Source organism: Crocuta crocuta, unplaced genomic scaffold, assembly GCF_008692635.1.
Source record: "Crocuta crocuta isolate KB4526 unplaced genomic scaffold, BGI_CrCroc_1.0 scaffold334, whole genome shotgun sequence".
Taxonomy (NCBI): Eukaryota; Metazoa; Chordata; class Mammalia; order Carnivora; family Hyaenidae; genus Crocuta; species Crocuta crocuta.
Genome location: NW_027533260.1, coordinates 3,300,918 through 3,311,902, shown reverse-complemented (window position 1 = coordinate 3,311,902; position 10,985 = coordinate 3,300,918). Strand labels below are relative to the sequence as shown.

General features: G+C 44.6%; 1 protein-coding gene across 1 annotated transcript in view; it reads left to right on the top strand.

Annotated features, from left to right (window-relative positions):
* Positions 1-10,985, top strand: part of ELSPBP1 (epididymal sperm binding protein 1) — a 13,084-nt gene extending 2,099 nt beyond the window's left edge. Inside the window, exons 2-5 of the mRNA XM_077747417.1 lie at positions 5,535-5,672; positions 6,840-6,986; positions 8,368-8,526; positions 10,828-10,985. Of these exons, the coding sequence (XP_077603543.1) occupies positions 5,535-5,672; positions 6,840-6,986; positions 8,368-8,526; positions 10,828-10,985 (602 nt within the window). The remainder of the gene's footprint in view (positions 1-5,534; positions 5,673-6,839; positions 6,987-8,367; positions 8,527-10,827) is intronic.

The window sequence follows — 10,985 nt, the reverse complement described above, 5'->3', positions numbered from 1 at the left end:
ACTGAAACAGGCTCCAGGCTCTGAGCTGGCAGTCAGCACAGAGCCCGACGCGGGGCTCGAACCCACGAACCGCGAGATCATGACCTAAGCGAAAGTCGAACGCTTAACCGACTAAGCCACCCAGGCGCCCCAATAAAATCTTTTTAAAAAGTAGCCATTCTAGTGGATGTGAGGCTACATTCTCAGTATAGGAATATATGAATCTAAATTAACCACCCCAAGATCATATGGTAAACATGGAGAGAGAACAAAGAGAGACCTGGATTACATATAGTTCACTTAAGCTATGGTGAAACATTCTCCACAATTAAAATTTTTTTCTGCCTGATGAGCCCCCTCCCTTCCATAAGCCTCAAGAAACACTCCTGTTTTCATGTCCTTTGATTCTATGAAGTCCTTTTTTTTTTTTAATTTTTTAATAGTTTATTTATTTTTGAAACAGAGAGAGACAGAGTATGAGTTGGGGAGGGGCAGAGAGAGAGAGGAAGACACAGAGTCTGAAACAGGCTCCAGGCTCCGAGCTGTCAGCACAGAGCCTGATGCGGGGCCAGAACCCATGAACCATGAGATCTGACCTGAGCCGAAGTCGGACGCTTAACCAACTGAGCCACCTAGGTGCCCCCCATGAAGTCCTTTTTCAATGACCACATTCTGTATTCCAGGTCACTGGGCTAGCACAGAGTTTGTGAAACCCTGGATCCATATTTCAAAAGGTGTGTATTTTTCAGCGTAGTGAGAATAGCTATTGTAACAGACAAACTCCAAACTACTAGCAGCTTAACACAAAGTGTTTTGTTTCCTGTTCCTACAAAGTCCAATGAGGGCATATCTAGTTAGCAGGGATCCATGCGTCCTCCACCAGGGGGCTCCACCATCCCATAGGGCTTCAGAGTCCTCTCTGGATTCTTTGCAGGGAGCTGGAAGATGTGGATCAAGAGTCTGATGATCTTGAAGGAGAGTTTTTGTTTTGTTTTGTTTTGTTTTTTGTTTTGGCCGGGAAGTGATATCTATCACTTTCTCCCACTTCCATTGGCCAGAACTCACAGGATGCTTAGCTGCAAGGGGATCTGGGAAATGTAGTTTTTAGCAGTACCTTTGGGAGGAAGATGAAGCTGACTTTGAGTACACAGCAGTCTCTGCCACAGGGATGTATGAGCATTTTCCTGGAGAGAAGACCTGGGTTTTCAAAAGAGCTGACAAGTCCTGAAAAGGCTAAGAACCCACAGTTTATTCAGACAGGGAACAATGCCAGCTTTTCCAGTTAGTGTCTCATTCTGGCCATACCTTCCTGAGATTACACCCACATTCCTGTGGTGAAACTTGGTATACCTCCTCTGCACATATTTATGGGCTAATTTAGTCAATACACATTTGCTGAGTGGTTCCCGAATGCCAGAGACCATGCTATGGGCCAGAAACATAGTAATATGCTCACAGCAAATTATATTCTTTAATATTTGGTAAGTACATTTATAGAGATCATTTCAGAGTAGTATAAGAATATGAAAGAGTGTTAATCCAGACTGAAGCAAGTCATATGGATGAAAAGCAGGGAGTAAAGCAAGGGACAAAGAAAAGAGCAGGGTGAAGGGCATGAGCCAAACGCCAAAGACGAGAAAGAACATTGAGGAAGGTCGAGGAAATGTTAATCAGGCAGTGAGAACGGAGAGGTCAGTAGGGCCCGGATTATGGAGGATTTTAACCCAGTTAAGAAGATCAGACCATCTGCTGGATTACTTTGCAGATGGCTAATAGTATCTATTATGTGTTGGTTTGTACTAACAAGTCCCAAGGATAATCTTAGTCCTGTGCACAGGGACATCTGCCTGCCCTTCCATCACCACCAGATCACACATACTGGTAGTGCCCATGACTGAGCATTATTGATGACGATGATGATGGTGTTGGTGATGATGGTGATGACAGCTAACATTTGTCGAGGAGCAGTCATGCCCTGGGTCCTCTTCTAAACACTTTCCCGACATTAACCGGTTTCAACTTGGTCTTCAACCAAGACCACAGGGTTCTAAGACCCAGAGATGGACAACACAATGCGACTTAAGGAGCTCTGCTGGCATTAGCCCATTGGCGAAGCTCAAAGATGGCAGTCTGCCTTTTCCATTCTCTCCTGACCCTGTGATGGCCCAGGTCAGAGTATACAGGGTAAGAATCTGATCCGGAACAAGAGATGGAGCTACTACCAGGTTGAAGACAGAGATGATGCCTTGTTCTTCTGTATTAGTAATGGACTGACTATCCCCAAATATCAGTGGCTGAATTCAGTAGAGTTCATGTCATACAGCTCTTCAGTGTGGACGTTTGGTGGGAAGCCACTTGTATTGTGATTCAGAGACACAGACCCCTTCCATATTGGGTCTCCACCACCCTGTGGGGCCTCAGTATTCTCTGCAGGGTGCTCTTTTTTTTTTTTTTAAATGTTTTATTTATTTCTAGGAGAAAGAGAGAGAGACAGCGTGAGCAGGGGAGGGTCAGAGAGAGAGGGAGTCACAGATGGAAACAGACTCCAGGCTCTGAGCTGGCAGTCAGCACAGAGCCCGATGCGGGGCTCGAACCCACGAACCGCGAGATCATGACCTAAGCGAAAGTCAGACGCTTAACCGACTAAGCCACCCAGGCGCCCCTCTGCAGGGTCCTCTTTATCAGAGTTTCGGAAACCAGATACTGTTGACATTTGGGACTGGATGATCTGGTTCTGGAACATGCTCATGGTAAGGTGTTTAGCAACATCTCCAGCCTTGACCCAGTAGAGACCAGCAGTGCAGCTGCCAGTTCCCCCTCCTCCCAGTTGTCACAACCCAAAATGTCTCCAAACATTGTCTAGTGTCTCCTCCACTGAGAACCACTGCTCTGTGTCCAGCTGGGGACTTTTCTGAGGGAGGAAATTGTGCAAATCACTTCTACCTACATTCCATGAGTTGCAACAGAGTCATGTGGCCCCAAACTATTAGACAGGCTGAAAAATGGGTTCTCGCTATGAGCCCAGAAAGAAAAAAGAGGGTAGGTTTAGTGAGTCCACAAAAGCTTTGCCTCACCACCTTTGGAAACATGAGCACACACACACACACACACAAACACACATGCTCACACGTGTATGCATGCACATCAATAACCCATCAGAATATCTTAGTCATAGTATTCATCATTAAGTCTCTGAGGAAGGGAGAAAGGGAGGGAAGGAGGGAATGGCAAGGTGAAGGCAGGGAGAAAGGCTGTGATCCTGGGCCCATATATTTAAAAAATGCTAGTTCTGGGGCGCCTGGGTGGCTTAGTCGGTTAAGCGTCCGACTTTCGCTTAGGTCATGATCTCGCGGTTCGTGGGTTCGGGCCCCGCGTCGGGCTCTGTGCTGACTGCCAGCTCAGAGCCTGGAGCCTGTTTCAGTCTGTGACTCCCTCTCTCTCTGACCCTCCCCTGCTCATGCTGTCTCTCTCTCTCTCCTAGAAATAAATAAAAAAAAATTAAAAAATAAAAAAATAAAAATAAAAAATGCTAGTTCTCATCCCAGTTCTGCTCAAAAAAGAAAAAAAGGTATTAAGTTGAAATGATTCCTTATCTTGCATGCACTTTCTCCTCTGCAACGTGGGCTAGAGTAGCATTTCTTTTTCTTTTTTAAAAAAGTTTATTTACTTTGAGACAGAGAGTGGGGGAGGGGCTGAGAGAAAGGGAGAGAGAGAGAGAGAGAGAGAGAATCTTGAGCAGGCCCCACACTGTCAGTGAGGAGCCTGATGTGGGCCTTGAACTCACAAACTGAGAGATCATGACCTGAACCGAAGTCTGATGCATAACTGACTGAGCCACCCAGGCACCCGTAGAATAACATTTCTTAAGATGTGTTTCAGGGACCATTAGTCTCCAACACTATCGAAGAATGGGGGGAAAGGACAATTCAATATACTCCATATGCCTCCTGCTAATTCAATACTCATTTGCATACTGACCCTTCTGGAGAGCCCTTCATCAAAGAAACATGTTTAGCTTTCCTTCCTGTGGCATTTTCCGAACTCATTTCATTCTGTCAGTTCTTTCTGAAGCATCTACTATGAGTAAGTCATGATTCTAGGTGTTGAGGATACATTGTGTCAAAGACAAGGTCCCTGTCCTCACACAGAGGAATACAAAAATACCCCTCAGTATTTGCCACATCTGCACACCACCAGCATTATCATTTACCCAACCATCTTCTTGAAATGTGCTCACTTGTCTTCACTTTAACACTCTTATCTTAAAATTTCTTTAATGTTTATTTATTTTTGAGTGAGAGACAGAGTGTGAGCAGGTGAGGGGTAGAGAGAGAAAGGGAGGGGCGCCTGGGTGGCTTAGTCAGTTAAGCGTCCGACTTTCGCTTAGGTCATGATCTCGCGGTTCGTGGGTTCGAGCCCCGCGTCGGGCTCTGTGCTGACTGCCAGCTCAGAGCCTGGAGCCTGTTTCGGAGTCTGTGTCTCCCTCTCTCTCTGATCCTCCCCTGCTCATGCTGTCTCTCTCTCTCTCCTAGAAATAAATAAAAATATTTAAAAAAAAGAGAGAGACAGAGAAAGGGAAACACAGAACTTGAAGCAGGCTCCAGGCTGTGAGCACAGAGCCCGACGTGGGGCTTAAACTCACAAACTGTGAGATCATGACCTGAACAAAGTCAGGCGCTTAACCGACTGAGCCACCCAGGTGCCCCTTAACAGCATATCTTTAAAGAGTAGTTAACATCAGATCTGTAATCTGTGAGTGCTACTAACTTGCCATAAATAGAAATGGCAAACAGAAAAAAAATGTGATGAAAAGAAAATCTTATTACTAAATTCTACTGGATGTTACAGTAAGGCTTTGAGCCTGAGTCCTGCTTTTTTGTTGTTGTTGTTGTTGTTGTTGTTAAAAAGGAGATTAAGAATTAGAGGTATGGTAGAGAAACACTAGCATTATACTGAAGCTTTCTCTTTTGTGTAATCAGAAGGATTGAAAAAGCATTGAAAAGTGAAATTGGGGGCACCTGGGTGGCTCAGTCCATTAAGCGTCCGACTTCGGCTTAGATCGTGATCTCACAGCTTGTGAGTTCAAGCCCCGTGTTGGGCTCTGTGCTGACAGCTCAGAGCCCGGAGCCTGCTTCAGATTCTGTGTCTCCCTCTCTCTCTGCCCCTTTCCTGCTTGCACTCTGTCTCTCAAAAATCAATAAACATTAAAAATTTTTAAAAAAGGAGAGTGAAATTGTTTTTCAGTCTGTGTTTCCGCATTATTTGATGTGTGTCCCTCCATTATCTACTGTGATATAATGACCCAAGAATGCCTGGGTGACAATGAAGGTACTCTAGTGGTCTGGAGGAAAACTTGATGCCTTTATGATTTATGAGACTCTTTCCCTGTCCTTTTGGTCTCAACATAAACTGGACACACCCTTTTTTGTCACCAGAAAGTTGGATGCTAAGACTGGCTGTGTCGCCTTCAGACCTCCCACAAGGACCAAACCAAGACTCATCCTTGGCTCATTCATGGTGATGTAGCCCCCCTGTTTTGTCTCTCTGTCCTCCAGGTCAGAAGGATTCATGTGTCTTTCCTTTCATCTACAAGGGGTCTACTTACTTCTCTTGCATCAGAAGAAATAGCCTCTCCCCTTGGTGTTCAACGAAAGCCGTTTACGATCAGCAGTGGAAGTACTGCATGGCGGACGGTGAGTGGTGCCAGGCTGTTCCCTCAGCCGACCTCCTCAAATGATGGATTACACAAGAGAATGTGTGGCTGTGGATGATGTGATCCTATTTTTGAAGATGAGTTACGATATACGTGTGTGCATAGAAAATGCTGAGGCTGATAATGGCTCATAATGGTAACAATGATCGTGTTAAAAATGGTGCTTTCTGCATGAAGGTCCTGTAAGGTTGCGAGACCAGAGGGAACCACTGTAATCTTGTCCCTTTCTTAATTTTCTAAATTGATAAAGAAAAACAAGAAAACAAAGCAGAGAAGGGATTTGACAGACTCTGTTTACTTGAAGCCCAAGACATTTTGGACAATTAGATGATTTCTATTTTTTTGTGCACAGGACAAAAGGCATTTTGTTTTAACCAATATCCTATTGTTGGGACATTTTAATTGTTCCTACAAGTAGCCAGCTTTTGAATATTTAGGATTTATTTTTCCCTTGTATCACTATTCTTGACTCTTTTAGATCAAAGGCTCCCTTTGATAATAAATATAACAACCACTTCACTTTTTAAAAAATGATTCTTTACTTTTGAGAGAGATAGAGCATGAGTGGGGGGAGGGGCAGAGAGAGAGGGAGACCCAGAATCTGAAACAGGCTCCAGGTTCTGAGCTGTCAGCACAGAGCCCAACGCAGGGCTTGAACTCACAAACCGTGAGATCATGGCCTGAGCTGAATTCAGACGCTTAACCAACTGAGCCACCCAGGTGCCCCTCATTTTACAATCCTGAAATAAAATTTATAGATAACATTATTTATCCCAAATTTATAATTTCAAAGTAAATCAGCACAATTCCTTAACTGCAATATAAGACAGAAATAAAGCAAAATAAGTTGATAATAAAAAGCACACATGATCATGACTAACCTAAAAAGATCTTAAAAGATGACCAGAGGCTGGTAGCCCCAAGTGNAAGCAATACTCCTGTAGTTGAAAATATTGCATATTGCTCTAGTTCAAATGATGCAAATCAGAATCTACTGGTTGAAATTGAATCCAAAAAGTAGAAACAGACTTTTTTTTTTTATGCTTGTCCTGTACTTTGGTGGTTGACAAATGGATGGATGGATGGATGGATGGATGATTGAATGACTAAAGAAAGTCAAACCACTCATGGGTTCCTTTCCCTACAGATTACCCACGGTGCATCTTCCCCTTCATCTATCGAGGAAGGTCCCATAACAGCTGCATCACAGAGGGTAGTTTCTTGAGAAAGCTGTGGTGTTCCGTCACCTCCAGCTTTGATGAGAAGCAGCAGTGGAAATACTGTGAAATGAATGGTAAGGCACTGGAGCAGGGATGGGTTTTTTGGTAGAGAGGTGGGTGGGGGACAGCAATGGCCATCCTGAGGGGATGGTGGCACAGGGGAGAGCAGAGGAATGAGAGCAATTCTTCTAGGAAGCAAGCATGTTCTCAGAGAGTACGTTAGGACAACCACAGGAGACAGGAATGTCCTAAGGCCATGTTTCCCCAAGTCCCCAGTGTCAGTGTGGAAAATCTAGTGGTCCAGAACCAAAACCATGGGCTATAGTCCTGACATTGGTTTTCAACTATTCTAGAGGTGGCAATACGTGGATTCACCCAGTGCTGGACTCTACCTGCATTTCAAAGCCGCTTAGATTTCATCTATACCTACTCTTACTCTTTCTTAATTTTTTAATATTTATTTATTTTTGAGAAAGAGAGAGAGTATGAGCAGGGGAGGGGCAGAAAGACAGGGAGACATAGAATCCAAAGCAGGCTCCAAGCTCTGAGCTGCCAGCACAGGTTCCCCTTAACTTACTCTTTTTTAAAATGTTTATTTTGAGAGAGAATGAGCGTGAGTGTGGGAGGGGCATAGAGATAGGAGAGAGAGAATCCCAAGCAGACTCCATGCTATCAGTGCAGGGCTGAATCCCATGAACTGTGAGATCATGACCTGAGCTGAAATTAAGAGTCAGATGCATAACTGACTGAGCCATCCAGGCACCCACACTCTTAAGTTCTCAATGACCTCCATTCATTCTGGAGTGCTCTCTGTGTTAGACTCTGATCCAAGACCTCTATATACAACATCCCATCGAATCTTTCCATTGAAGCTGTGAGCTGCTATTTTTTCCACATTCAATAAATGGTCACAATAAAATTAAATCCTGCCCAAGGTCACACTTCTAGTTGATGTCAGAGTTAGGATTTGAATTCAAGTCCATATGGCTCTGATGCCCATGATTCCTCACCAAGCAGTGTTGCCTCCATCAAGATGAAGATTCACATGGGGGACCTCTCCATGAGCACACCTATTCTTGCATAAAGTCTTAATTATGTTCCTCCCTTAGCACTAAAAAAATCCAAATGCCATATAAAGCCTTTATTTTCATCTTTGTCGTAGCCATCCATCACTTGTATCCTTAACCCTAAACCAACTTTACCCTTAGATCTCACGATAACTCTGTTGATGAAGCCTGTGGCATAACTCTGTTCAGCTAGACACTAAATGATGTGGTTGGTGATGGTTTGGGTTCTCAGTTACACACACAAAGTGGAAATAATAACATAACCAGGAACTGAACTGGAGCATGTTCAATGTCACGTTGGCTTTCATGAGATAAAGCATGGCGCCTAGTTGAAAGCTCTTTTCGTTGTCTCTTCTTGTCCCTGTGACCTTTCCATGATTATTTTCAGAGTATGGGGGAAATTCTTTCAGCAAGCCCTGCATCTTCCCCTCCATCTACAGAAATAGCGTGATCTTTGAATGCATTGAGAATGAAAGCAACAGGCCCTGGTGCCCAACCACGGAGAACATGGATGAGGACGGGAAGTGGAGCCTCTGTGCCGACACTAGTAATCTGGGGAAGGGGGCTGGGTGGACACGGGTGGACTCCTTCACTCAATTACCCAACAAACACCTACTCCAGCCCTACTGTGTGCCAGCAACTCTGCTGGGCGGTGGGCATATGGTGATGAGTAAGATGGAGTCCCATCTTCATGGATATCTGATGAGCAAATAACATAAACAATACGACAGCGTGATGGGCAAAAATACGGGCTGCATAAGATTCAAGAGAAAGGGGTCAGTGTAAGATTTTCAAAATGTGAAACACCTAAATACATGCTTGCACAAACATAGAGTAAATCCATACTAAGATTTAAAAATTCTTAATAAGGGAATAACAAGGATAGTGAAGCCAATTTGAGGGACGTTTTAAGAACTAAATAGTCAGAGAAAAGAATGCTGAGCTGAAGCAAGATTGTTAAGTTAGCCACATAATCTGTTAACATCTAAAGGGCACTCAAGGATGCCTGGCTGCCTCAGTTGGTGGAGAATCCGACTCTTGATCTCAGGGTCGTGAGTTTGAGCCCCATGTTGGATGTGGAGCCTACTTAAATATATACATACATAAATATATAGATGCATAAATAAAAATAAAATAACATAAAGGACACTCAAACCTTTGGGGTTATCTTGTCCACCAGGCAGAAATTATTGGCATCTTTACCAAACAAAAATCATCCACAACATATTATCTTTTACAAGTTAGAGTGGGGGCTCCAATCAATAGCAGCTAGTAAGTTGGATAAAGTTCTATTTCCTTAAAGCAGGGGTCTGCAAACTCCATCTTGGCTATGAGCTAAATCTGGGCCATTGTTTCTTTTGGCTCTCAAGCTAAGAATTGTTTTTCCATTTTTACACAGTTGGAAAAAGTCCAAAGAAGGATCATATTTTGTGATGGGCAAGAATTATATGAAATTCAAATCCCAGGGCCCATATATAAAGACAGAGGTTGTATGAGGCACGAAGCTAAAAATAGCTACCATCTGGCCCTTTCTAGAAAGCGTCGGCCAACACTGAACTAGAAAATCAGATGGCACTTGGGACTGTTTAGACAATGCTCTAGGAGGACATAGGTCAGGCAGCGATCTTTTGGCCCCCATTGCATGTTTTGGATAATTTTGTTAACAAAGGAGACCAAATGTAGATTTGGTGGGTGATCAGGGAACAAGCCCGCGAGGAAGGAAAATAGAACATTTCTCTGTAAATAGAACATGATCGCTCCCTGTAAGGCACATCCCAGACCTGCCTGTGCTTCAGGACCCTGGACAGCTCTTCAGCTCTCCACTCCCGGCGTTTTCAACCCTTGTCTACAGCTCAGAGGCTGCATAGCTATGTCAGGGCACAGCCTTGCTGGACTTCAGCTAGGGACGAGGGTGCTTCACGTCCACACATGACCGCAGAAGCCTGGCCAGTATTGATTTGGTGCCCAAATACATTTCAGCGAGTGGCAAACGGGCACATTCAGGATCTGTGAATGGAGAGGACCCCTGTAATATGTCCTATCCACACTTCCCACTTGCCTACTTTGCTCCCCCGCTGACATAACTCTACCCTCCTCTCTCCCACTGCCAGGACCCCTATACAGTCACTCTGTTCCCCCCTTCCACACCCCAGTGAGCTAAACTCAAATAGCTTCCCAGGGAAGAAAATCCCTCTGGCAATTAGGATTAGGTCAGTATTTCCTTCCTCTAATGGGAGTCTCTGAGCAGTGCCCAAACACCACAGCCATGGGCAATGTAGACCCACTTTTGATTTTAAAGTTTTTTTTAATGTTTTTTTTTAATTTATTACTGAGAGAGAGAGAGACAGCGTGAGCAGGGAGGGTCAGGGAGAGAGGGAGACACAGAATCTGAAGCAGGCTCCAGGCTCTGAGCTGTCAGCACAGAGCCCGACACGGGGTTCGAACCCACGAACTGTGAAATCATGACCTGAGCCGAAGTTGGACACTCAACTGACTGAGCCATCCAGGCTCCCCTGATTTTAAATTTTAAGTATTTATTTATTTTTGAGAGAAAGAAAGAGAGTGGAGAGAGAGAGAGCAAAAGTGGGGGAAGGGCAGAGAGAGAGAGGGAGACACAGAATCAGAAGCAGGCTCCAGGCTCTGAGCTGGTAGCTCAGAGCCCGACACGAGGCTTGAACCCACGAACTGTGAGATCATGACCTGAGCCAAAGTCAGACACTTAACTGACTGAGCCACCCAGGTGCCCCTGATCCAGTTTTGATTTTAGAGGGGCCTCTGAAGCCTAAGCCTTCACCACAGCATAAAGGCACGGGGGTAAACCACTTTCCTATCCCCTTCTTCTCCCTAGGAGTTTCCTCACTGGTTCCTGGCTTTCCCTGCCACTTCCCATTCAGCTACAAAAACAAGAATTATTTTAATTGTACCAGCAAAGGATCAAAGCAGAACCTTACGTGGTGCGCAACCTCTTACAACTATGACCGGGACCACACCTGGGTGTACTGCTGA